The 27,986-nt window shown below is 45.3% G+C and overlaps 1 protein-coding gene across 2 annotated transcripts; it reads right to left on the bottom strand.

The window, feature by feature from the left end:
- Positions 1-1,742: 1,742 nt before the first annotated feature.
- Positions 1,743-27,239, bottom strand: RBM5 (RNA binding motif protein 5). 2 transcript variants are annotated; one of them, XM_044253531.1, is made up of 25 exons: positions 27,123-27,239; positions 25,699-25,769; positions 23,936-24,101; positions 23,014-23,169; positions 19,014-19,083; positions 18,452-18,525; positions 15,894-15,977; positions 13,604-13,664; positions 13,074-13,139; positions 12,651-12,811; positions 12,120-12,217; positions 11,428-11,515; positions 11,177-11,254; positions 11,021-11,093; positions 10,118-10,203; positions 9,642-9,726; positions 9,335-9,426; positions 6,728-6,889; positions 6,098-6,247; positions 5,941-6,012; positions 5,167-5,346; positions 4,786-4,860; positions 3,726-3,823; positions 3,518-3,647; positions 1,743-2,392 (listed from the first exon to the last, which is right to left on the bottom strand). In XM_044253531.1, the coding sequence occupies exons 2-25, from the start codon at positions 25,713-25,715 to the stop codon at positions 2,267-2,269; spliced, it is 2,448 nt and encodes an 815-aa protein (XP_044109466.1). In that variant the 5' UTR covers positions 25,716-25,769; positions 27,123-27,239; the 3' UTR covers positions 1,743-2,266. The 2 variants fall into 2 exon arrangements, with proteins under 2 accessions (XP_044109466.1, XP_044109467.1); XM_044253532.1 differs by lacking the exons at positions 18,452-18,525; positions 23,014-23,169; positions 23,936-24,101; positions 25,699-25,769; positions 27,123-27,239.
- Between the last annotated feature and the right edge of the window lie 747 nt (positions 27,240-27,986).

Genomic DNA, 27,986 nt, shown 5'->3' on the forward strand with positions numbered 1-27,986 from the left:
GCAGAGAGTGAGGGGGGAAGCGGGCTCCCCACTGAGCAGAGAGCCCAATGCGGGGCTCGATCCCAGGACCCTGAGATCATGACCTGAGCTGAAGGCAGAGGCTTAAACCACTGAGCCACCCAGGCGCCCCCGCTCAGAGGTTTAGACGCAAGGTGAAGGCTTGCATCTGAACTCCTTCACTGCCTTGCAAGGTGAAAGCGTTCACCTGGTTTGGTATACTGGTGACAGGAGTGGCTATGCAGCAGTCTAGAAGTGGGAGATGGGAGCCTCCAGCTTCTCTGAGGGGCTACACACAAACTTCATGCTTACAGGTAAACCCATGCCAGGCTCTAAGATGCTGTGGTCCCAAGCAGTCTGGGGGAGTCCTGACCAGCTGAAAATGGTGGGTGTCCACACCAAGCAGCACAGGACAGATGCAAGAGCCCTTTCTGGTGTGGGGCAGCCTATTTGGGGCTCAAGATGGCTGATGGGGGCCTGGCTCCCTGCCCGGGTTCAGCTGGGCTTCCCTCCTCCGCCCCCAGAGGCTTCTAGTCAGCCTTTGATGAGCTGGGTACATGTAATTAAGAGCTTCCCAGGACTCAGGATGTGTCTCTACCTGGAAGAATCTTCCAGGCTGGCTGTCAGATCCACTTAACTAGGTTTCTTGTGACTGCTGTGCAAGCGCGAAGACAGCAGCATGTCCGGGATGCATGACAACTCTGGAGGCCAGGGTGGTCTCCTCACCCCAGGGCTGACCCTGGAAGGCAGGAATCTGTCATCAGGGGGATCCTTACTTGTGAGGAGTTACCCCACAGAAGCCCAGGTCCTGGGAGGCTGGGGTGAGGGCCCAAAAGCACTCACTTTGCAAGTGCCTCCTGAGTACTTTCCATCCTTTTAGAAGGGCCAGACCTGCCTGAAGATAAGAAAATGTAACCACCCAAAAAAGCTGTGGGATTGGGCGCCTGGGTGGCTCAGTGGGTTAAGCCGCTGCCTTCGGCTCAGGTCATGATCTCGGGGTCCTGGGATCAAGTCCCACATCGGGCTCTCTGCTCAGCAGGGAGCCTGCTTCCCTCTATCTCCCTCTCTGCCTGCCTCTCCATCTGCTTGTGATCTCTCTCTGTCAAATAAATAAATAAAATCTTTAAAAAAAAAAGCTGTGGGATTCCAGTTTTCAGAGTAAGCCCCCTCCCTGACTATATGCCAAACATGGAGCCCAAGCACTCAGTTCAGTCAGATTGGCACCATGGACGCCCCACATCACACCAGGCCCCAGAGCAGCCTCAGACACACTTCCTGCCCTCGCCAAGATGACAAGGACGGGATGACCCCATTTAGAATGGCCAACTCTGCAACACCCGGGAGCAGCTCCTCAGCAGCTGAGGTGAGAAGACAGGAAGTGAGTGGAGTGTCACGGAGGGCGACAGGACCCTCTCAGGCCCTGTGCTTCAGCAGCGTTGTAACGGCCCGATGCTGCATGCTGGAACAGTCTCTGGAAACTGGAGGCTCAAAGTGCACACATTCTCTTTGCTCTTTAGAAAATGTAAGTGGAAAAGCTGACTCAGTTATGACTGAGTTTTCATGAGGAATTTTAAAACATTTTAACACACTCTTGAAGTTAAGAATCTGAACATGATTGGGGTAAGGAAAATAGCATAAAATACTATTTATAAATAACTTTTAACACACTTATCTCACCATCGGGCTTGACTAGCTCAGACATGCTCTGCACACCTGGTCACCCGAGAATAAAGAAACACAGACACTCATTTTTGAAGGTATTTCTTTTGTAAAGGAGCCAGATTTGGCAACTAGACTGAAAATCTTCCAAAATTCTGTACAAATGTGTAATATACAAATATACACAAGGCTTTTGCCAAGAAAAGACAGCACAACAAATGACAGAGGCGGCTTTGGTGTCACATACCACCCAGGGCATCTCAACACCCCCTAGGAGTGTGAGGGGCTGACAGACCATGACATGGGCTACACACGTAAAACACACTACATTACACTATGTACACTGAAGTATAAAAGACCCACTGTCCCCTTGGCCAGCTCACAAGCCCTCTGGCAGGAAGGAAGGCCATTCGCCAGACAGTCCATATAAGGAGAACTCCTGTAAGTGGGAGAACCTTGTAGAATGGAGTGGTTCGCCCTAAAAACTATTAACAGCACAAGGCATGCCCTTAAAGAGACAGGTGTTAAGAGTGAATTCAGGAGATGGACCACTCCTTGCGCTCCGAGGAGCTCCTTGTCATCTTTCCCTCCCTCCCTCTCTCTCTGAGCCTCACTCCATCTCAGTGAACCGAGCAAACATGGCCTTCCGGACAGCATCTTTGTAGGAATCTGCACCCGACAGTCCGTATGCGCTGCCTTTGGCTCCCAGGCCAGCTCCTTTTAGCCGGACTTGAGCCTAGGGGAACAAAATTTCTGTCAGCAGCTGGTAGGGAGGGTGTGGACTGCTCTAACACCTGCTCATCCGGGTGACTCCCAACCAGAACCACCCACCAGGGACAGGAGGAAGGAAGTTGGGAGACCCAGGGTAGGTTTAAGGACTGAAGAAATAAAATGCACTAAGGAAGACAGGCAGAGAGAGAGACATATCCCCCAACCTTGTCTCCCAGTGCCTCCTCAGCAAGCTTCTGTGCCTAGTGAGGGCCCCAGAGCACTCCACAGAAGCCTAGAAAGGCCTGGTAATTACGGGCACGGATCATAGCAGGACAGCCCGATGTCAGAATTTACTTGCACGAGACCAACATGTTCTGGCTGTAACAGTCTGACCTAAGCTGTGCTGCCAGGTCTGAGAGAGATTGATCACTGCTGATGCTCTGGTCCAGAAGCCCAGTGGGTGGACTTCTGACCCTGAGACCGTATCTCAATCTGAGCTCTGACCAACTAAAGGATTTCTTATTATGGATAAAAATCCTACTGAATCATAGTTTATTTTTTACATGACCAAGATCACTTAGAAATTAAAGCATAGTACATCTTTTAAAAAAATCCAATCTAAGCTACGTGGATCTGAGTTGGTGTTAAGAGACAACTTCTGGGGGCGCCTGGGTGGCTGAGTGGGTTAAAGCCTCTGCCTTTGGCTCAGGTCATGATCCCAGGGTCCTGGGATCGAGTCCCACATCGGGCTTTCTGATCGGCAGGGAGCCTGCTTCCCTTCCTCTCTCTCTGCCTGCTCTCTGCCTACTTGTGATCTTTGTCTGTCAAATAAATAAATAAAATCTTAAAAAAAAAATAAGAGACTATTTCTGACAAAGAACATATACACTTCTCAGAAGATGGCTTTTACCCAAAGATAGCAAAAGACCAGAAAAATCAAGTAGGGTAAGACTCCCATTCCTCTCAACTGACATCATAAAGGGGGTTGGTGACCTAAGGGCAACCTGTGGGGAGCAAGACTCCCACAGGCTGGTGGCGCGGCCCGAGGGGACATGAACCCACCCCTGGGCCCTGGGCTATGTGGGTGCTTCCAGCTGTCTCCTCACTAGAATAAGCTGGCAAACCGCCAAAGCCCACTCTCACTGCTTACCTCGATGGGGGCTGTGATGCCTTGACACTTTCGTCCCAAACCGGAGCCTTCCCGCCAACCCATGGCCTGCAGCATCTTGTTGCCAATGTTACTGTGGTCAATGCCGTCTTTGGTGGGCTGCTCGTAATTCCTGCCAGTGGCAAACACACAGTTACTTACAACAGCCAGAGCCCCAGGTAATGAAGTGGAAAAGGTGCACAACACGTACACAGTGCCAGCATCAAACTGCTTTTTGCGCTTGGGCTCTGGAGGTTCCGGAATGCCATACTTCTCCCGCCTTTCTGCGGCTCGATCTCGGTATTTCATCTGTGTGGGAGAACAAATGATGCTAGAGACATTCAGACTGGAATCTGTAGCAGGCTAACGCACTCGGACTTCATGATCATCACCCTCAAGGACTTTCCTCATCTGGAGTTTGGCCTCTTAAGATGGTCTGAGATACCAAACATGCTTGTTCCCCTCACTGCACTCAGTCCGATCAACTGTGTATGGGGCCTGGGGCAGAGTTACACCCGCACCAAGGAGTTTTACTTAATTAGCCACTGTTTGTCAAGCCCTTGGACAGGGCTGCTGGGCCATGAGTGCAGCCTAGAGGAGGGCAGAGCTGCCGTTCCTCTCCCCACTTGGGACAGGCTGATCTCCAGGGACAGACGGCACTAAGGTGTCGTCCAGAGACGTGCTCATCAGTCCCTGGGGAGCTGCACCATAAACAGTGGAAAAGAACAGGAAAGCTGAAGCCCTAACTACTGACAGTGTGAACACAGAATGATCGTGGGGTGAGAAATTTCAAGTAACTCTGCCCACTGGCTCATTTCTAATCCATTGGCCTCTATTTGTATTTTAAACCCGGTTGGCCCTCAACCTGCCTCATGAACGATCCAATGTTTCTCCATTATTGGGCTCACTTTTGCTGCCTTCACCCCAAACCCTGCCCTGCCCACTGCTTCCTTCCATATCCCTCCAGTAGTCTTATGCCTTGATGTCTCCTGGGCTTAATGGGAAGCCTCCCTCACTGCAGGCCAAACAAGACTGTGTTCTCCTTACTAAAACCCAGTGTATCTCACCAGCAAGCATCCGGCATTCAGGATGCTCATTCAAAGCTCACAACCTACAGAGCCCCCAGGTATGGGTTACATGAGCCACAATGCCCAGGTGACAATATGTGACAAATCCTATCTTGCCCCTGGGACCTAGAACTATGTGCTACAAATAAAAGCTAAAGGGAGATACAAGACACTCCTTCCAGTGGCACAGTGACGCTCATTCACCTCTCTCTCCCTCAGCTCCAAGGCTTCCAGCTCCTGCTCACTCAGCCGGGATCGTCGGTAGATATCCATGTTTTGCTGTACAAGAGATTTGACAGACATCGTAATTCAGACCATACTGATCTGCAATGTCTACTTCAATCAATATCTGTATTTATTCTGAGAGTCAAAGCCCATTCAGTATACCATGGCAGGAAAACCAGAGCCTGGTGTATATGGACCCGCCATGCTCCTTGCCACTCTTTGATCTGGAACAGACCGTAATAAGAACAGCCTTTTAAAGGCAATCACTCCAGGCAGGGCCTTGCTGAACCTTCACCACAGTCAGGGCACCCATATCACCTCCCCTCCCTGCCTCAGACTGGCTCAGAGAAGCACGGCCACCTTGTGAAGGTCTGAGAGCTGCTGGTGCCTGACCAGGGCGTCTCTGTTGGGGAACTGGCGCCGGCAGAGCAGGCAGGCCATCTTCTTCCAGTCGGCTAGCTTCTCCTCCTCGCTCTCCAGTCTCTCCACCAGCTCCTCTTCATTGTCACTGTCACCACTGTAAGCAGCAACCAGACCCCTCTGGGGAGAAAAGGGTGGGTCATTGGACACACACAGTGAGGAGCCAGGACTATGTAACTAGATAGATTAACAGTGTAATTCCAGATGTGCAAGAACTCCCACTGCCCCTTGCCATGCTTCAACAGTGAATTGCATTTCATTCAACTGGGCCCAACAGTCAGGTCCTTAAGGGCGGGGCCTGCCAGCCTCCTGGGACCCAGGAAAAGTTCTTGGATGGTTGCTTCCAAACAACTATGGATGAGAACCCCAAATAGAACAGATCAGGGTAATGGCCCACACAGACGACTACCTATCAAGTAACACGTTTTATTGTCTTAATTTTCTCTTTCCAGATTGTTAAGATGCTCTATTTACAAACGCAATAAAACTCAACTGAGCTTAGGAATTCAGGTTTCATTCAATGCTCCAGCTCACCAGCTCTCACCCAGAAAACAAAGCCCTGGACACACATTGTATGTGCAAGAGCTGCTCTCAATACCCACTGACACAGGAGCTTATCCAGTTTGGAGGAGGAATCACAGCCCAGATGAAGCCGAGATTCCCAGTGAGACACAGAGCACAAACAGCACAAACACACCGGCGGTCCTCCCTTACCTTGAGAGGATTCTCCTCGTCTCCATTCCGTACCAGTTCTGGGATGAGCTGCTGCCTTTCGGCCAAGGCTCCCTGGGAAATAGAGAATCGGTCGTAAGCCTCAAGTTTTACTTCAGTTCCCAGCTCCAAGTGCAGCCATTCCTGCTATTGTTGTTACCTTTTTCTCAAACAGAGCAAAGCCAGCATCTGCTGCAGCAGACTCTCTCCTTTCTTCTTCCCTCAAGGAATTAACAGGTTGAAAGCTGTTTTTAAAATTTTCTTTCTGCTTGTTTAAACTCTTAGCCCAGCGTTCCATGTCTTTGGCGATCTAATGCCGAACCACCAGGAGAAAACGATACAGGACTTTAGAGAATGGCGTCTGGTGCCACAGTGAGCAGCCAGTAAGAGTCTCACCTCAATCACATGCTCTGCAACCAACCCTCGCGCCCTTACTTCCCACCCACAAATTTCTTCATATGACCACAGTCATGAACGAGTATTATGCAAAAGCCTGTGTGAATCTTCTAGGATGTTCTTCCCTCTAAGTATGTACACAGGCCATTGACAACGTATGGTAACATTAACAAGTAACAAAATGCTCTGCGAACTTAATGTAAATAAGACACGTGGCCCCGTTTTTAAAACATCCAAATAGTCGGCCGGTTAGCTCAGTTGGTTAGAGCGTGGTGCTGATAAAACATCCAAATAAAACCGACACAGATGCTACAACTCAAACCAAACCAAAACTAAAACAAAAAAAGCCCAGCCACCCAGAGGGAACTGAGGTCAGGGGGTCATGGTCTTTCACCTGCTGGGCTGTTTTGCTCTTGGGTTTCTCCTTCTTTTCCTTCCCCTCTTTTGCAGGAGGTAGACCTGTCTGCTGATGGGAGCTGGAGTCTGCAGCTGGCACATACGTCTCCTTCTCTCCATCCCAGTAAAGGTACTGCTGGGTCAAGGAATTGTAGTAGTACTAGAAACAAAGCACAATTAATACAGACTGTTTTGTACCATTAAAGGATTATTTTGTTAAAAAGTTATGTCAAGGGGTGCCTGGGTGGCTCAGTGGGTTAAAGCCTCTGCCTTCGGCTCAGGTCATGATCCCAGGGTACTGGGATCGAGCCCTGCATCGGGCTTTCTGTTCAGCAAGGAGCCTGCTTCTCCCTCTCTGCCTACTTGTGATCTCTGTCAAATAAATAAATAAATTAAAAAAAAAAAAGGTATGTCAAGATTGTTTTGTCAAAAAAATACTAAATACAAACACAAAACATGTTGCAGAGCAGTAGTCTTTCCTGCCCAGAGAAGCTGCCGTATGTACTGGTGTGGTAAGGATGAAGAACCAGCCAGGGAAGAGGTGTGAACTTCTTGGGCAAAAGCAGAATATGGTTCTAAAGAGCGCAGTTCCATTAATCTAATCCCTGGGCCTGAAGGGCACCCGAAAAGCCATGTGTCTGACTCCTTTCCATTGACAGACCACTGATACAAAACAGGTGGCCATAACAGGTGGTTCGGATTTCTTAAAAAGTTTCTTTTTTTTAAATTATTATTTTTAGTAATCTCTACATCCAGCATGGGACTTGAACTCACAACCCTGAGATCAAGAGTCCATGCTCCTTTGACTGGACCAGCCAGGTGCCCCTTGTTCAAGAGGAGCTTTTAATCACACACCTTCCATGACAACCAGTTAATAGCTCTTCACTGGGTTCAACCGCCCCCAACTCGAACGCAGACAACCAAACACAGGGTTGTCAAGAGCCAGCTCGGGAGCCTGAAAGGTGGTAAGTGAAGGAATCGAATCTGATACATGTAGGCACAACTGCAACGGTGGATAGGTAGCTCCTATCTCTCTCTTCCTTATTCCCTAGTCATTCACTCTACCTGCAGGGACCCATGGGAGATGGTCTGTTATGTCTCTTTTGGGGAAAGTGGCATGGGTCAGACATAGGAGTCACAACGGCTATGGCCACTAAGAACTGCCTGGGTAATGGTCAGCCTTCACAAACAAGAGAGGCAGAACCATGCAAGGTTAGCTTGCTCAGGTGGTCCCTCTCTGCTTCACACCTCACTCTCAGAAACCACAAGCTCTCAATGCCAAGTTCCTGTTAAAAGCACTTATTTTACTATTCTATATATATAGCTTCTGGTCATAGGTAGTTGTTTATTTATGGAGTGTTAAAGCTGCCTTCCCTCTTTAAAATAATATACCACTACCCAAAATAAAACATCACCCCAGAGATCTGCTAATTTCTACCCTCATGAATATATCAGGATGCTAAGTAAAAAAGGCTGGACACAAGAGGTCACATGTTATCTGATTCTTATTTACATGAAATGCTCAGAAGAGGCAAATTTGTAGAGACAGAAAGGAAAGAGCGGTTGCTGAGGTAAAGAGGGACTAAGGAGTGACTACTAATGGTACAGGGTTTCTTTCTGGGGTGATGAAATGTTTTGGATTACAAACAAACAAAGAGCAGGGGTGCCTGGCTGGCTCAGTTGGTAGAGCATGATCCTGATCTCAGGGTTCTAAGTTCAAGCCCCAAGCTGGGTGTAGAAATTACTTAAAAATAAAACCTAAGAGTATCTGGGTGGTGCAGTAAGTTAGGCATCCAACTCTTAGTTTCGTCTCAGGTCTGATCTTAGGGTCGTGGGATTGAGCCCCGTGTTTGACTCCATGCTCAGTGGGGAGTTGGCCTGGGTTTCTCTCTTCCTCTCCCTCTGTCCCTCCCTGCTGTGCGTGTGTGTGTTTGTGCATGTACTCGCTTACTGAAATAAAGAAATCTTAAAAAAAAAAAAAAAAAAAAAAACAAACTTAAGGGGGCGCTTGGGTGGCTCAGTTGGTTAGGCATCTGACTCTTGATCTCAACTCAGGTCTTGATCTCAGGGTCATGAGTTCAAGCCCTGTGTTGGGGTCCACACTGGGTGTGGAGCCTACTTAAGCAACCCCCCCAAAACAAACAAGCAAGCAAACAGTGAATTTTAACTCAATTAAAAAAAAATACACAAGAAATCACGTTTTCACACTCCTATCTAGGTCTTGACAAACACTAACAGCCCACCCATAAATTTTAACTTGACAAAATAATGGTACCAGAAGTCAGACTAGAGGTTACTGAAGAGGGCTGGTACTGACCAGCAAGTGCTCACCTCAGGGCTGGTATACACATGAATGTGCTTACACGGAAACATTCAAACAAATGTATACCTCAGCTTTGTGTATTTTTCTACATGATCACTGTGCATTTTTAACCTTAAACATTAAAATCCTAAAATAGAAATTACATCTTGATGGTTCTGAAGAACTTAAACTAATGTGGGTAACTTGCTCCTTTGCAGGAGACACTTCCTGTCATGCCTCATAAATGGACCGAGCGAAACAAAGGTATTTCTAGTGAAATGGGGGAGGAGAGCGAGCGCTTACCTGTGAGTTGGGGTCATAGTACAGCCCTGTTGTTGGATCGTAATAATATCCTGAAGACTCATCATACTGGTAGGTGGATGTGTCAGGCACTGCTGCAAAAACAAAACCCGGTGCATGGTCATTCCAGGTGAGGAACACGCTTTCCTTCAATCTCTAAGCCACTGAGATGCGGCAGGCCTTAATGGTTGTCTTCTCTCATATCCCCAAGTGTCCCTCTTGACCCCCACAAAGGGAGAGGAACTCTTACTAGACACAGACAACAACTAGGACCTTCCAACTGTCAACAGCCCCATGAGGTTTGGCTTACCATATTTGGTACCAGGAACTACACCAGTGGGGGAAGCGGCTGGGGCCTGTGTACTTGTGCTAGTGCTAGGCTGTGCTTCCTCAGTCTGGAAAGAACAGCAGCTTCAATATAATTTCAACTGTAAAGCCTCTTAAGAGAACTAAATCACTGCAATCATCCAGGTGGAAGGGCTCCCCGGACAGACACACTGCAGCAATGATCTAAGGCAATCCTTGAACAAAACACATGCTGACAACTTTCTTCCTGAAGGTCAAGTCGAAGCATGCAGAAAGCATACACCCTGTTCGGAATCTTATGCTTTAAATACATACCCCAAATTATTTTATTATCTAATACTACCAGACAGAGAGAAGTACGGTTGGAATGTCTGTGTACTATTCGATCCTGGCTCACACAGCAGGAAAGGATAATACTTGGACAGCAAAACAAAGTTTTCCCCACAGTCACCAGTTCTGTATTTAGGACGACAGGATTACCGGAGAGCTGGGTGGATTGGAGGTCTGATTGTACAGCTGGGGACTCTGGGACACTACGGCCGATGAGGTGGTGGTCACTGCTGTGCCTGATGGTAAACACAGGGGTTAGCAAGGGCCAGGGCACTGAACTCCAAGCCACACATTTTTATCTGTACTGCCCAACCTAGCCTTCTGTCTTTGTCAGTTTTTTTTGTTTTTTTTTAAAAAGATTTACTGATTTTTAGAGGGAGAACTTGGTAGGGAGGGGCGGAGGGGAGGGAGAAGGAGTTTCAAGCATACGCCCAGCTATGCGTGGAGCCCGAAGCAGGCTCGATCTCATGAGATTGAGATCATAACCTGAGCCAAAACCAAGAGCCAGTCACTTAACTGTGCCACCCAGACGCCCATGTAAGAGTCAGTTCTTAGTAACCTAATTCCTACTAAACATCCTGGAACCATACAACATTATCATTTTTATAATCCTACTAGAAAACTACACACAAAGCTAAATTTTCTGCATGATGGAAAGAAGAAGAGAAGAATCCATAACTGGTCTGGGGTTCAGAAAAGATTTAACTATAAGGCTTTAATAATTCTTAAAAAAAAAAACCCCAAAGCAAACGCTTCTTACAATGAGCCATCTGATTGATGTCTGGGCACTGGACTATAGGACCATACCCTCTGCTCACACAAACCTACATGGGCACCCATGATTCCAAATGCCGCAGCCAAAGGAGATACAAGTTGAATTCTGAGAACAAACACTCATCACAGCACAGTCTCTAAAAGGCTATTATCCATTCCTGATCTCGCCCAGAACCTTCGGCACGAGGTGACAACCCTGAAAGTGCACCCTCGGACGCGCCCTATCTCCTAAATCACAGCCGTTTAAACAAAAGCTATAACAGAGATGAAGTTTACTACCTGATGCAGATGATGCATCAGATTCCAATCCTCCAGCTTGCTGCTGATAAAACTGTTGGTAATCCTGTGAGTACTGAAGAAAAGTCCACTGTTAAAGCTGCTATTCTCAGACATGCTCTGGACAGCAGACGCTGGAGGCTGGATCAGTCTGCCTACCTGAGCATACTGGGCGTAGCCGTCCTGGCCTGGCTGCAGGTAACCGTAATCAACAGCGCCTCCTTCACCACTCTGAGACTACAAAATGTCAAAAGAGGACACACAGGTGAGGTTAGTGGACATCAAAGAAAGAAGCCAGGAAGCACTCCCTAAAATTGCCCTTGGAGAGCTCCTAAGACACCAGAGGAAAGCTCCCTTCTGCGACTTTGGGCACCACCACACTACTTGGAAAAAAAAATCCTCCACCTTACCTGGGTGGATGACCACTGAGCAGCAGCAATGGCCGTACTAGCCACAGAGAAGGCGCTGACCCGGTTACCATCTGGCAGCACCAAGTCTCTGAAACCACAAAAACCCAAGCATGTGGCTCCCAATCTGTCCCCCCACATCGCTAGGGATGAGCAATTCACTCTAGCCTTTGTTGGGAGCTCTCGAGTGCCAGAAAGGCCTCATTTCAGAGCAGGAAGTGGTCCCCAAACCACAGGCAATGCCTCACTGGGTGAATGCCTCTGTAACATCACTGCCGTAGTCTGTATCCTGCCATCTAGTAAGGTGTCTGTGGGATGAGTAATCATACTACGAACAGGAAATTTACATCTCTAGACTGAAGCTCACTCTATACAAAGCTGTTAGCACGCTGTTCTGGAAAGGATTATTTCCAGATGGGTTTGCACTATCCTGAAGCTGTTTGCACAGCACATATTCTCAACCCATCTGTCATGTGTGCCTCTGTCCTGCTCTGAAGTTTTCTGGCAACTGTTTTTTCAGGACAGGAGGGCATATGCTGTAAGAAAAGACAGACAACTGTCTCCCTCCCGACCTCAGCAACCAGGGAGGATTGTGCTTCAGGGTCGAGAACATGGGCTTAGGGTTCAGTCAGCAAAACATCCCTGGGCAAGTGTGCAAGTACAGCAGTTTAAATAAGGACAATAAAGCCACTCACTTTCTGGCACTTTTTGCAAAATCAACCCCAATAGTTTTGCCATCAATTTTCAAAGGCGGATGGAGACTCTGCAGTATCTGAAGCAGCTGAGAGGCATCCTGAAGAGAATGTCAACAAAGACAGTTGTGTCATGTAATTAAAAATCTCTCCCTATCACCTACCCCATTCAAAGTAGTGCAGGTTTCTATTAAAAAACAGAACAACTCTACACAGTATTTTTTATGCATATAAAACCTTAAAGAAATAAAAAAAAATAGCCCTTTCTTCCAGCACAGGAAGGTACCCCATATTATTAAAGAAGTAAATGCTAAACCAATCTCAAGCAAAGCAAGAAGAAAAAATTAAGCTGTGGCTCAAACTTCACTTCTGCCAATTATCTACAAGTATATGCTATTATTTTTACCACTTATCATATGCAGCCTTGAACTCTGGGCTCCAGGAGCCTTTCACATAGTATTAAAATTAGATGAACCACATTTGCCTCTGAAAGCCCAGTTTCTTTTAAAAGGAAAGATTCAGTGAGCACCTCACCATTGCAGAAGACAGCTGCACAAACGCGAAGCCTCTGTTCTGCTGGGTTTGTTTGTCTTTTATGAGGCGAATGTTATTGACAGCTAACGACGCGTAGGGTGACAGTGCTGTCATGATGGAATCCACCACAGTGTGCGGGGCTATGTTTCGAAGGATGATTGCTGGTGGTGAAAGAGACAAATGGCATGTATGTGCATTCCCACCACCCGTGCTTTCCAAGGCAGGCTCAAGGACAAACACAAATCTATTCTGGGAGATTTCTAGTATATTTTGCACTTCGACATGAAGAAGACTCTAAAAACCAATCTTTTATGGGACAAACTGAAGCCATCACTATTCATTAAAAAAGGGTAAGTAAGAACAAAAACTTCCAACTGAGGTCAGCTTCTACCACAAAGGCCAAAAGGGCATAGTGGGACTTACTATCACAGTAGTAATCCACAGACTGAACAGATTCTGTGGTTCCAGGGGGCACTTCCTGTTCAGAGTCTAGAAGGGAAGGAGACAGGGAGACTCAGTAACTTAAGACGAACAAAAAATAAACCAGTGTATTTTTAGTAGAGAAATACATTCAAACCCCAAGTTTCAATTTCAAGTAAATGTAGCACTCATTTTTTAAAAAAACATCTGTGGCTATAATAAAACATGATTTGTTTTGACGTGATAAATGTGGAATGCAGAAACTGGGCCAGTGGAGGACTGACATTACCTCAGTACTAAAGAAAAGCAGACGCAGAATGCAAACCAGGTGAGCAGGCTTAATTTTGGAAAACAGAAGTCTCTGCACCCACAATCATCAGAAGCATCTACCCAATGTAAGGTAAGAAAGTGTAAGGAAAATATATGAATTACTTGCTGAAATGCCCTACAATCTATACTTTTCTTCAGGTTCGCAGACATTTCAACTAGTCAGGTTTTTAGTGTTTATTCCAAACAGCTGAGTGTGGGCTTACCAAACTTGTCCGCTCCACATCGGAAGCATTTTAGTCTTTTCCTGAAATTGTTGAGGCAGCACTGGAAGAAAAAAGTTTTCTCTGTAATTATTTCTCATAGCAGGCTAGGCTTACTATTAATTAAGTGGGTTAGAGCAATAGGGCCATGGACAAGTCCCAGTAAGCAAATAAAAAAGCAGAGAGTGATACCATGTAACCAAGACAAAGGGGCATTCACCTAAAAATTTAAAATTTAAAAATGTTGGGGCGCCTGGGTGGCTCAGCGGGTTAAGCCGCTGCCTTCAGCTCAGGTCATGATCTCGGGGTCCTGGGATCGAGTCCCGCATCGGGCTCTCTGCTCAGCAGGGGGCCTGCTTCCTTTCCTCTCTCTCTGCCTGCCTCTCTGCCTACTAGTGGTCTCTGTCAAATAACTAAATAAAATCTTTGAAAAAAAGATTTTTTTAAATGTTTCACTGTGAAATCTCCCAAGAAAAACAAATCTTGACAGATTCTGAAGTACAATTCTATTTTTATCAAGTTGGGGGAAAGCTTCAGTTCACACCAAAACCCTACAGTGGCAAAGTTCTTGTTCTTGTATCAGAAAAGCACTCACTATATCGACCACTCTATATACACAAACACGACATAAATGGAGTATTGTCTAGTCCCCTCCCGGACACAAGCCACACACAGGACAAAGAATCCAAGTACTCTCAGAATGTCAATGGCAACACCCAAGCTCAAAATGGTGCACTGGTGGGGCACGTGGGTGGTTCAGCTGGTTAAGCGTCTGACTCTCGGTTTCTGCTCAGGTTGTGATCTCAGGGCTGTGGGATCAAGCCCTGTGTCAGACTCCCCAGTTAGTGCGGAGTCTGCTTGAGATTCTGCCCCACCCACTCATTCACTTCTTGCACGCGTGGTCTCTCAAATCAATCTTTTTTTTACGCGTGGTCTCTCAAATCAATCTTTTTTTAAAAATGTATATTCTTGGTGTTTTATTTTATTTTTTAATATCATTTATTTATTTGACAGACAGTGAGCACAAACGGGGGACCAGCAGAGTGGGAGGGAGAAGCAGGGAGCCCGATGCGGGGCTCGATTCCAGGACTCTGGGATCAAGACCTGAGCCAAAGGCAGGCACCCAACTGACTGAGCCACCAAAGTGCCCTCAGTGATCAACCTTGACCAAGAAAATAAAAAAAGTGCACTGGTGCAGGACCATAATGTTATTTCTTTTATTTCTGTTACTTTTTTTTTTTTTTTAAGATTTTACTTATTTGACAGAAAGAGATCACAAGTAGGCAGAGAGGCAGGCGGAGAGAGGGGGGACGAAGGCTCCCCGCTGAGCAGAGAGCCTGATGCAGGGCTCGATCCCAGAACCCTGAGATCATGACCCAAGCCGACTGAGCCACCCATGCGCCCCAAATTTGTTACTTTTTTTTTTTTTTAAAAGATTTATTTAGGGGCGCCTGGGTGGCTCAGAGGGTTAAAGCCTCTGCCTTCAGCTCAGGTCATGATCTCAGGGTCCTGGGATCGAGTCCCGCATCAGGCTCTCTGCTCAGTAAGGAGCCTGCTTCCTCCTCTCTCTCTGCCTGCTTCTCTGCCTATCTGTGATCTATCTCTCTGTCAAATAAATAAAAAAAAAAAAAAAAAAAAAAAGATTTATTTATTTATTTGACAGAGGGAGAGAAAGGCAGGCAGAGAGGCAGGCAGAGAGAGGGGGGAAAGCAGGATCCCTGCTGAGCAGAGAGCCCGATGTGGGGCTCGATCCCAGGACCCTGGGATCATGACCTGAGCCGAAGGAGAGGCTTTAAACCACTGAGCCACCCAGGCGCCCCTCTGTTACTTTTTAAAGTAAGCCCTATGCTCAACATGGAACTAGAACTCATAACCCTGTGGTCAGGAGTTGCATGCTCTACTGACTCAGCCAGCCAGGTTCCCAACACGACTAACTACAACAGATCTTTCATAACCTGAGCAGGGTCAGAAGAACTTGGTTAATGTAATTAAGAGACTATGCCACAAGTTGAGACCTCCAGAAATCAAGAAACAGTAAAGTGGAACAAACCTAAAATCCTAATTGAAATACTGAGCTTAGAACCTGGATCTGAATAAATAAAATTACTAGTGTTCTAGGGACTCTAGTATTTCCAGTACCTACACAGGAGGACCCAAAGAAAGTCACAAAGCAGAAAAATATCCCTATGATAAAAGTTGGCTATTGTATACTTTCTAGTTTCCTTGTTCAGGCAAAGAAAAAAACAACAAAACTCGAAGGATTTTTGTCTATTTGGTAAGAATACATGCTTACCTTGTTACAAAGCCAATCTTCAAACTTAGGTCTGGGATTGCTATAATGCATCGCAATGTGCTTTCCTTGAATCACCAACTTTTTCTGTAAAAAAAGAAGTAATTAGTTATTCCCATTGTGAGGAACATGTGTCCATTTTCCCAGGGCAGAGCACACTTCGGAAAAATCAGTGCTCTGGAATTAAATGGACAACATACGGGGAGGACCAACCACCGCCACCTATACTCTGCCCATCCAATCCTTCAGATAGGCAGTAAGAGAATGGGATGCGGAGTAAAGGTAAACGGAGTCAGGGAGTGCTGAGAAAGCTGCCAAACTCTAACCGCTGACATGCACCAGGCCGTGTCTCCAGCAGAGACAGAAGTCCTAACATTCAGCATTGCCAGGCTGCCTGAGAGTGACAGTCTATTTCAAAAAGCAGAAGACACGACTCTCCCAGTTCTGAGATTGCCTCCTACTTTATTAGCCTCAGCATGGTGTCCTCGGGCTTCGCTTCACTTTTCCCCCAGTTCCCCGTCTTTATGCAAAGTAAAAGCTTTTCTATTTTCCCTTTCCCCAACTCCTGCGTCAGGATGTGTCCTCTGAGGGACGAGGGGAGGGGAGCTCAGCTTTAAAGGGAATCTGGTTACAACTCTTTCTTTGGAGGGCCTATTCTGAATGCCATCGACTCTAAAGAAGCTAAATGAGATTTCTTCCTGCCAACTGAAACCATGTTATGTCCTAGGTGACGGATGTGTTTTTCCCTGAAATACATGGTACTCTCTTCAAGATGAGTAACCAGGAGCCAATGAAGTTTCTTCAGGGGGGTCGGAAGAGTTCGTAAATGCATTCACCGCCTTTCCCTTCAAGTCAACCATGTGACTAAAAGGGACGCAACTTAGAAAGGTCAAAACTCCAAGCTCAATCAGTCTAGCCAAGAGTATGCCCAGCACCTGCCCCCAAAGAGCCTTCATTTAACAGGAGCACCTTTTCTTTTGCTTTTTATGGGGCGGCAAAGAGGGGAGGGAGCGGGGTGCTCTGACACTATCAGAACAGATTTGAGGAGGTGGTTAGATATCCAGATTTTTAAAAGGAGTCTAACCCCTCTAAATATACATACTGTTGAGCAATTTGGTTCTTGCAAATCCTGGAAGAGTTAAGACATGCTGTGAATGTTGTCTCTGCAACATCTAAAGGCAAGACTGCATGTCTGGCCAAGAGGGAAAGAGCTGAAGGGCCATCCACTCACTGTGTTGTACAGAAACAAAAATGAAGCTGGGAGATATGTCAACAGATCATCCCAGTAGGTGGGGTGTGTGCTGAGGGAGACTCCAAACTATCACTGAGTCCCTAATCCTATTGGCCTTTTATTTCTGGAGTGAATTTGAACTGTAATGAAATATTACACATGAACTTAGCTTTGTATACATTAAAATTGTGGGGATTTTTAAATGTCTTGTGGGTTTTCATTCCCTTGGAGTTTTAAACTCCCAGGCAAGCTATTCTGATACAGCCACTGCATCAAAAGATGCTGTCATGTCAAGAAAGCAGACTCACGTGAAGCCTGTGTGTAGGTTCTGAATTTACTAGGATGGTGTCCATGGTATGAAATGAATGAAGCTCTACTGTAAGATCAGGCTGTCACCTCTGGGTTAAGAAAATGAGAGGCTTAAAAAAAAAAATCTAACAAATCATTCAATCAAAATGATACCCTCATTAGTGAGTCTTTGTTATAAATGGCCATATATTACCGAAGAATATAACTTATTTATGCATGATAAATCATAAAATGCTGCAGAAAAGCAACATAAGGAGTTAAGCAAACTTCCCAGAATGCACTTGGTTAAGGCATTCAATACTGTGGAGTTCTGCTAAAAAATGTTATTTAAGTGCCAAGTACTGAACGTTAACTTGACAAACTGTAGAACACTTCAGTTAATGCTACATCAAAGAACCATCAATGATCTGCTTTGAACGGAATATAAAAGGCATTCTCAGGGAGATTAGAATGTTAATGCCACTTTAACTAGATTAGACAGCAGCAGGACACCAGTTCCCAAGCTAATCTCATCAGACTTATTGTTCATAAATTCCACGAGGTCCTTAAATAGTCCTTGAAGACCCAAAGGAGCAGTTATGCCTCCTGGAGGCTTGTGGTCTCCAAGCAGAAATAAGGAATACCTTCAAAATGCCTGTAGCAAACTTCTACTGTGTTCTCTTCACTGTCAAATCGAGAGTTGTCTATTTAAAGATTACTCTCAATGACATAATGAATAGGAACATAAGCAGCAGTGGAAGAGGGAATGTCAAGATGTTCTGGCACTCACCAAACAGGTATTCAGTGATTAACAAAGCCCTGCCAGGCAGCCATGTTTAAAGGCAGAGCAAATTCTACAGTGCAGTCTTTGCCGCTGTATGTATCCTAACAGTATCAATTTTAATATATACAAAGCTTTTCTTTTAAAAAAAAATCACTCCTTTGGAACAAACCACTCCTTTAACCTTTTTTTGTTTTGTTTTTTGTATTGTACAGACTTGTTCCATTTTCATGAATATCTAGACTTGGTGAGTGAAGCAACCTGATTGGCTTCCATCCAGCTGGTAGCATCTTGCAAGTGATAAAACTCCACGAAGGCGAAACCACGGCTTACACCTAGAGACAGCATTCAGATATAGACGGGATACTCGTGTTAGTCAGTTCCTTTATAACAGGCGAATCTCTCTCCCACTGCTTCAACACTGCGTGACAAAGCCAATTGGGAAGCAGCTTTACAAATGTGACTTGACTTGGGGATCTTCTTGATACTTTGCCATGGCAAGGAACCAAGCCGCCTGAACTAAGTGCCACTCGATTTGATTCCACGCTTAAAACGTAACCATGCAACGGACTACAAACAGTCAAACAAGGAGTTTATAAATCACTACTTACCGAAGGAAAAAAAAGCCCCTAAAACCAAAGTTTTTAAAAAGGTCCTCAGGTGCTCTCTAATATCGTTTTCAAAGAGTCACATTCCTTAGCCATGGCAAACCTTTCATTCTGAATTCATGTGCTTGAAGACTGGGGGAATCAGGATGGTCTTTAGGGGCTGAAGTGGGAATGGGGAAGAGAGCCAGAACAGCCGGAACTAAGCAAGCTCTCACCTGTTTTCCTCTTCATCAACCTCACGTCCGCAGGCTGGGGGCCTTCGAAGGACTCCATCATTTCTCGAATCTGCAGAGTTTTACACATTTATAGTTAAAGCTTCAGCCATAAACTATTCCGCACCAAAGAAATTTCAAGGACCAGGAACTGCGACAAATGCTTAATCAACCAAGTTTTTAACTTCTACCACCAAAATTTAATCATTCTAAAACCAGAATAATAATAATAATAATAATAATAATAATAATAATAAAAGAATACTTCTCCAAGAAATGAATGTATTTTTACAGCCTCGAAGGCATTATTTATATGCTGCCTGGGAATTTCTTTCAGGTAACAACTATTTATGTTATGATAAACAGTCTCACAGGGGTGCCAGATGGCTTAGTCTTAAGCATCTGACTCCTGATTTCAGTTCAGGTCATGACCTCAGGGTCGTGAGACTGAGTGAGCCCTGTGTTGGTCTCTGTACTTGGTGGGGAGTCAATCAATACTTGTGGTGCTTCCAAGTCATTTGCGGACATATGCAGAGGAAAAGCTTTGAGTTGCTTGATGCACACGTCTGAGACCAAGGCAATGCTTTGCCTTGTTTCAGTTTTGTTTTTGTTTTGAGAGATCGTATTTATTTATTTGACAGAGATCACAAGCAGGCAGAGAGAGAGGAAGGGAAGCAGGCTCCCTGCTGAGCAGAGAGCCAGAAGCAGGAGTGGATCCCAGGCAGAGGCTTTAACCCACTGAGCCACGCAGGTGCCCTGTTTCAGTTTCCATAATGTAAACAAGTGTCCTTTTCAGTCTATTTACAGGCAAGTTTTTCATTTTCATTACTTTTTGTTAGTGATTTCACTATTATTATTTTTAAAAGATTTTATTTATTTTATTTGACAGATAGAGATCACAAGTAGGCAGAGAGGTAGGCAGAGCGAGAGGGAGGAGGAAGCAGGCTCCCCGCTGAGCAGAGTCCGACGCGGGGCTCGATCCCAGGACCCTGGGATCACGACCTGAGCCAAAGGCAGAGGCCTTAACCCACTGAGCCACCCAGGCACCCCTCACTATTATTTTTAAAGTAAGCTCTATGTCCAACACGGGGCTTGGATTCATGGCCCATAGATCAAGAGCTGATTGCTCTTGATCTTGAGCCAGTCAGGCACCCCAGTCATTTCTCTATTTAAAATGGCTTTCCAGGGCGCCTGGGTGGCTCAGTGGATTGAGCAGCTGCCTTCGGCTCAGGTCATGATCTCGGGGTCCTGGGATCGAGTCCCGCATCAGGCTCTCTGCTCAGCAGGGAGCCTGCTTCCTCCTCCTTCTCTCTCTACCTGCCTCTCTGCCTACTTATAATCTCTCTCTGTCAAATAAATAAATAAAATCTTTAAAAAAAAAAAAAAAAAAAAGGGCTCTCCAAGTGTAGTGTTGAAGTTCTATCTAGTGTTCTTAAGCACAAGGAGGCTGTGATGTCCCCCAGAGAGAAAATACATATTGTTGGATAAGCTTCATTCAGAAATGAGTTATAATGTTGCTGGATGTGAGTTCAAGGTTAATGAATCAACACTATATACTAAATAAGGCATCTCTAAGCCAAAATGCACCTAAAACAAGGTTATGTATTGATCTGCTGATGAAAATGGTTGTGACCAGAGGCTCATAGGAACCAACTTTGTTTTTTTCCTAGGAGTGATGGTTCAATATTCAGTATTCTATTTGCAGTGGCTTTACAGACCATAACCATCACCAATAAAAACAATTAACTATGTCTATTTTCTCCACAGAGTAGGAGAAGTTCTACACTGAGCCAGACCCCATCATGTGACTCAGGTCTATGCTTAGTAACATAGTAACTGAAAAGTTAGTCATCAGAGTAACTAAAGACAGTTACTATAAAAGTAGTATAACAGTAGCACATATAGTAACATAGTAACTAAAGACAGTCACTCTAAGAGTTCCCCTATCAGTGGGAGGGTTAAACTAAAAAAACTCAAACAATGAATAGGATAAACTGAAGTTCAGGAGATTAAATACTATATAAAATTTTAAAATGTTTTAAGGACCTCAACAAGTAAATTTGCTTAGAATACTGCACAATTTGGGAAACTCAGAAATTCTGCTTTGAAAACCAGCCTTCTTATGGTTGGTACTTTTATTTTCCTGAAGAAGCCTAAAATACAAAAGCATTAAATCCTCCCTCCCAGGAGGGAGGCCCCCAAAAGTCCGCGAGGGCACTGCTTCCCTATGCCATGCACTTCCTCTGCAAACTCCTAGGGCCTAGGCTAGCAGACTACATAAGGGAACAACCTGTTTAACAAGCAAACTTTCTTTTTCTTTTTTTTTTTTTTTTAAAGATTTTATTTATTTATTTGACAGAGAGAAATCACAAGTAGGCAGAGAGGCAGGCAGAGAGAGAGAGAGGGAAGCAGGCTCCCTGCTGAGCAGAGAGCCCGATGCGGGACTCGATCCCAGGACCCTGAGATCATGACCTGAGCCGAAGGCAGCGGCTTAATCCACTGAGCCACCCAGGCGCCCAGCAAGCAAACTTTCTTGAATTGACTTCTCCTGTAGGAATTCCTGCATCTCCTATTCCACATGCCCACTGCTGTCCCTACCTGAGGTCAGCTGTCTTCCCTGTCCTCCCACTACCGCTCTTTCCCTCCAACATTCTAACCTGTACAATTCTTTTGCTACTGGACAAAGCCCTAAGTAACTCTTTTTATACTTATCTGGGCTCTGAATGACCCTAGCACATGGACTCAACAGCACTTTCCCACCTACCCCTCTCCTGCCAAAAGCCTTTAAATTCAACTGAATGAACCTGGCTGACAGGCCCTGTCTATATTCAGTATCTTTCTATTCCCAAGTTTGCTTGTGTGATCCCACTGCCTGGAGGGCCAGTCTACCACACCTTTCCCCTAGTTCTCCAAACATTTCTATCCCTTAAAAATCAGCTCAACTAAGATCCCTAGAACCAGTCTTTACCCTCCACTAGTAAAAACCTCCCTTAAAGAAGCTTCCAGACAGTCCTTTTTAAAAAAGTAATCTCTACTCCCAAGGTGGGGTTTGAACTTACAACCCCAAGATCAAGAGTGGCATGCTCTACCAACTGAGCCAGTCAAGCGCCCCCCACCCCTTTCCCCAGAGACATTCTGCAGAACCTCTTTCAATACCAATTCACACAGTAGATCAGGAAGGCCTCACATGATGAAGCCTTCAAGCAGAAAAAGGCACACTGGTAGAATGACAAACATGTCCTAAGTGGCTACAGGGGAGGGAGGCAAGTGATGGATGTAGCTGGAAGAAATGGGTGAGGGCCAGAGATGAGACTGGCATTGGAAATGAGGTAGGGCCCAGTATACCAAGCCACTAGCTGGCCAGTCTGAGGTGTGGGGAGTCAGGGAATGGCCTCCTTTTTGACAGGCTTCTCAGGTTTCAGATGGATAGTATACATTTAGTCAAATCAAAGGGTAGCCAGATCATGAAGAAAATGTTTTTACTGATACATCCTCACAAAGTAAGTAACCAGTTAAATAAAAATGTACTGATTACCTTCTACGGGCTATTGAAGGAAAAAGATCTGCTCCCTGTAGTGAAGGAATTTTTTTTTTTTTAAGATTTTATTTATTTACTAGAAAGACGGAGATCACAAGCAGGCAGAGATGCAGGCAGAGAGGAGGAAGAAGGCTCCCTGCTGAGCAGAAAACCCGATGCGCGGCTCGATCCCAGGACTCGGGGATCATGACCTGAGCCAAAGGCAGAGGCTTTAACCCACTGAGCCACCCAGGCGCCCCTAGTTAAGGAATTTCTGAAAACTCAACTCTGTGTTGAACTTCAAAGCCTAAATGCTAATGATAATTTACCTCTGAACCAAGCTGAAAAGATCTCCATCCTAAAAACAGAAATGTATTTCACTGCCTGAGATGTTAACTTGAGATAAAACAACAGTGAGAAGATGGTAGAAGCCCCAAATCTGCTGTGCCCACTGGACTGCTCATTAGAACTGCTGTTTCCCCTTACATCGCTCTCCGTGATGGTGATGGGAAGGCCTCGCAGCATGATGGTCTTACTCTCCCTCTCATCACTGATATCATGTCTGTAGTCATGCTCGCCATAGTCACCATCTGAATGGTAGCCGTCTTCGGATCGGTCACTATTCCTTCTTTCACGTTCTCTCTGATTTACAATAAACAAAATGACAATTAAAATAACACTGGGTTTAGACCCTTTGAGTAGAGGCCCTCTACTCCTAGGAATTTATCTCCAGGAACAATGGAAAGGGTAAGGGAACTCCATGATGATGTTCACTGTACTGTTTTCAAACTGGTGGCCAGGGGGTGGAGGTGGAGGTGGGAGTGGGGGAAAAGAGCCATAACCATTTAGTCCAGGAAGAATGGTTTAACAACGCACTGTACAGTACATGATCACACAATATATATTATAATATGAAGATTATATGCATGGAGAAAGTAAAAAACCCTGCAAAATTACATGGGAAGCATAATTAGTTCTAAACAACAAAGCTATATTCACATATAAAAAGGAATGAGAAATGACTATGCTGACTAAAACTACAACTTTTAGAAGCAGCAGCTCAGACCCAGGGTTGGTATATTATTATACTCCAATTGCCTCGTCTTTAAAATGGGAAGACACCTACCATAATGGATTAATTAAGTTCACATAAGTCAGGTGCTCAAAAGAGTGCCTGGTATATGATAAGCCCTATGTAAACCCTGGCCAATATTTCTATTACCATCGGCTCAGTTTGTCTTTGAGGATTAGAGTCACCTCAACAGATTTTAGAATAACAGAGGATTTGAATACAATACTCAAGAGGAGTGTTCCACACTTGATATACTTATTACATTTCTAGAATCTTAGAGGCTTATGCATACAATTCATAACTTCAACTACACCACACCAATTGCTGACCACTCACCTCTGGGCTGTCATAGTCTCGGTAGTCGTCATATCTGTCGCCCCTCCGATCATCACTAGATCTTTTGTAATCTGAGTCCCTCCGCCTGCTTCTGGATTCACGTTCATCCCGGTCATCCCTGTCTATGATGGAACCGTATCTTCCACTACGCTCTGTTCTACTCACTCTGCCAGGGAAATAATTTTCATTTACTCTAAGTTAAATCACACTTCATACCTTTACAAAACACAGTTGAAGAACACCCCCCCCACTCAGTGTATAAGATATACAAATATTTTGACATATCCCTTAAAACTTATCACCAAACTTCAGTTTATAAACACTAGGAAAACATCTACATCCCTGAAGGCAGAGATAATTTTCAGGAAATCATGCTATATCTGATGATATGACTATCACATGTTTGGGCTTAATATATATATATATTTTTAAAGGTCAGGCTGTCCAAGTTCATCCCATGTATTCCAAAGACTGTAGTCTACATATATCACCCCTTTTATCCCTGATTCAGATCTTGGTGATCAAAAATAGGAAGAGAGCAATTTTTAGCATTTCACCCAATTTCAAAGGAGAGTGTGTTCTGTCTCATCTACTCTCAAAGGTATCACACTACTGGGAAATGAACCAAATAACCTGGATGAGTTAAATTAATTTTTTTTCTTCATCAAGCAGTTAACCAAATTCTTTTGTTAGACATAACCAGCACAAGCAGAGAATAGCATTTCCTGTAACATCTGGTTTACTTTTGGTTACTGGATAGCACTGGGCCTCACAGGAAAGTCTAGTAACAAGAGCATAAACCCATTTGACTACAGATACAGTTCTTCCATAAATTGTTTACCAGGTTCATAAAACTTCTGTGTAAAGACAAGACAAAGGAAAGGCTTAGAAGGGCCTCATTTAGAGCATACAAATTCATCAAAAAGACACCAATGAAACAAGTAGTTCAGAACTACTTCTTAATGTGAAGTATGAGGATGAGAAACCCTAAAAGGGCAAATGTTAATTTAATAAGTTACTTGGAACCTCAGACTGCTAACACAGCATTAAAATAATGACATCGTGTGACATGAGCATCTCCTGAGTCTCTCTGGGCCTCAATTTGATCTACCCCTAGGACAAGATGCAACACTAAGTAGGAAGGTGGCTGGAAAAGGTCGTGTATGTAAACCAAATAGTCTGAGTGGAAGGATCCACATGACAAGACAGCCAAATGCTCTCATCTTAATTCTCCACTAATTCTTTAGTAACTTTTCACTGACTTTCCATGTAACCAACAGAAAGGTCCAAAACTTCTATAAATCTGGATAATCTTACCACAGAAGTGACAAGCAGCAGCAGCATTCACTGACTGCTTGCTCCAGCCAGCTACTGGGTAAAGTGGCAGACTTGTATGACATCTCCTGGCTTCTACATAGGCTGTTTTCCACACTGGGAATCAGTGACCCACCCCCTCCTTTGCCTAATTCTTACTTACCTTAGAGAGTATTTTCTCCAGGAAGGGTTCCAATATGTTTCCAGGAAAACACATGCTTCCTATGTGTTCTAACAGCACCCCTGACTTCTATTACATAGTATAGTTCACACAGTACTTCACTTCTCTCACTAAACTGCAAGCTTGTAAGAGCAAGGCTCATGAAGGTATTAACAGCAATGCCTGGCACAAAACAGACACTCAAGTATTTGTTTGATCAACAATTTCTAAAAACCAGTTCACTCTCAATGGAATGTTGAGATCAAAGACATGTATAGTAGTAACTTACCGTTTGTCTGAACCCATTGTCCTACTGAAGATGTAGCACACTGTCCCAAAATGTTCAAATTTTGTCTTTTTCTAGGAAACAAGAGAGAGTGGCTGCTGAAAATTTGAGAGATCACTTAAGTCAATCTTCCTATAAGTTAGGATACTACTGAGGTTGTAATTTCATCAACTATTGACAGGGATTATCTAAGGTGGGAGCAGATAGGTGGGGGAGGGAGACCAACTGTCAACATAAGAATCATTTGTTAAAAATAAGCATAGCGGGAAGATGAAGCTACTTTAAAATATCAGATTCCCTATTCAATAACAAACTCATAAAAGGATGCAAGCAGAAGATTCCTTCCCTTCTCCTACTTTAGGATTACAAAGCAAAAAAGGGCAGAGATCCAATTAGCTCCCTGTGTTCTAATCAAAGCAACTCCAGTGGGGTAGTTGGCCGTGAAAACATTGATCAAAGTGTCTCTATTAACACAAGGAGCAACATACAATTCAAAATCTTCTGATGAAAAGTTTATATTATTTAGAAGCCGGGATGCTCCGCTGATTGAAATCTACTCTATTTACAACGCAACGGCTGACCCTAAGCTATTTCAATGAGACAAGAGCAAAGCTCCACACGACTTAATTCCTCAGTAACAATAACCACCACTAACCCTTGAGGCTGCCAGCTGGGCCCCGCAGCGCCTCGGCGGTGATAAAACAACACACAGCTAGACCGCGTTCAATTCGTGCGAGGTCTGAGAAACTAGTTTCAGCCGTCCCTGGCGCCTGCCTGTTCCAGGGGAAGTGCTCAACGAACATCTGCTGAATTAATAAATGGAAGAGAACCACCTGGGAGAAATAAGGCCTGGGCAAAATCTCTAATGCCGCCCCTCGTCGCCCCGTCAGTGCCTGGACCCACCTCCGTGGGGTGCTGCGGCCGAGATGGCGGCGCCACAGCCTGCGCGACCGACTCGGGCGTCCGGCTTTCCCTTTCTGCCTGCACACACCCCTCCCGGCCCCCAAGAGGCTCCCTGGTCTGCAGATCAGCCTTCACCGAACAACCTTCCGGAGAGGGCGGATTCGGATTCAGATGCAGCAGCTGCGGGGCGATGGCGGCTAGAAACTGCCGGTCGCCCCTGAGGAGTACCCGAGGGACAGGCGACGGCTCCACGTTCAGTTGGGCTGTGGAGTCGGAGACGCGTCCCGGCAGAGGCACAGTAAAGAACCCGAAAGAAGCGGACCTCGGGTGGGGCAGGAGGACGCCCTCTGAAAGCTGACAGCGCAGGCGGCGAGGAGGGGCGCGGCCTTCCAATGCCTTGGGTAGCTTACTCGAGAGATGCGGCAGAGGCTGATCGGCCACCGCCCGCGGCTGTCAGGGAGGCTGCACAAGGCCTGCCTCAAAAGCAAGAGCCGTGCGCCGTTACAAGAGGCTGCCGCACTTACCCCCAGGAGAGACCAAAGTGGCAGAAGTAGCGGTTTTGCGCCCCAGAATATCCAACAGGATACGGCCGCCTCACAAAATGGCGCCTCGGTCGACGGCCGTCTCCTACCCACAGTACCTCGCGCCTGTCCCCTCCCCCACACCACCCGCCTCCCGAGGAGGCATCCAATCCGCGACGGTGTCTGGCTGCGCAGGGACTGCTGGGAAGTGTGGTCGCTAAGGCATCCTGTCACTCACTACGCCCTGTGTTAATTTCCTGCGTATTTCTTTTCTTTTTTTTCAAAACCAAGGGCGAAGTTGCCAGTCTGCCATTTGCAGACCCTGATTAGAGCTCTTATCTTTATTGGCAATTCTTTGTCTTTGCTACAAAGGCTTTAGAGAGCACAGTTTGCTTTCACTGATATAATGTAGAATATCACGTTTAATCTGGTTTTAAAAGAACTCACGTTAGTTGACCGATTATTGTTATCTTGACTCCAGATTGTTGGGCTAGACGCTTTACAAATATTTATTTTCATTTTCGTAATCTATGAGGTGGCTATTAAACCCACTTTGCAGGTGAGCAAAACGAAGTTTATGGAAATTAAGACTTTTTAAAATTGTATTTTTAAGTAACCTCGATACCAAACATGGGGCTGTAACTGATGATTCCTAAGATCAAGAGTGGCATGCTCTACTGAGCCAGCCAGTCGCCTCCAAATTAAGATAATTCTTTTTTTTTAAAAATAAGCTTGTGTGTGTGTGTGTGTGTGTGTGTGTGTCTTTTAAAGATTTTATTTATTTGACAGTGAGAGAGAGAGAGAGCACAAGAAGGCAGAGTGGCAGGCAGAGGGAGAGGGAGAAGCAGGCTCTCTGAGCCCGATGTG

The sequence above is a fragment of the Neovison vison genome, chromosome 6 (assembly GCF_020171115.1).
Source record: "Neovison vison isolate M4711 chromosome 6, ASM_NN_V1, whole genome shotgun sequence".
NCBI lineage: Eukaryota > Metazoa > Chordata > Mammalia > Carnivora > Mustelidae > Neogale > Neogale vison.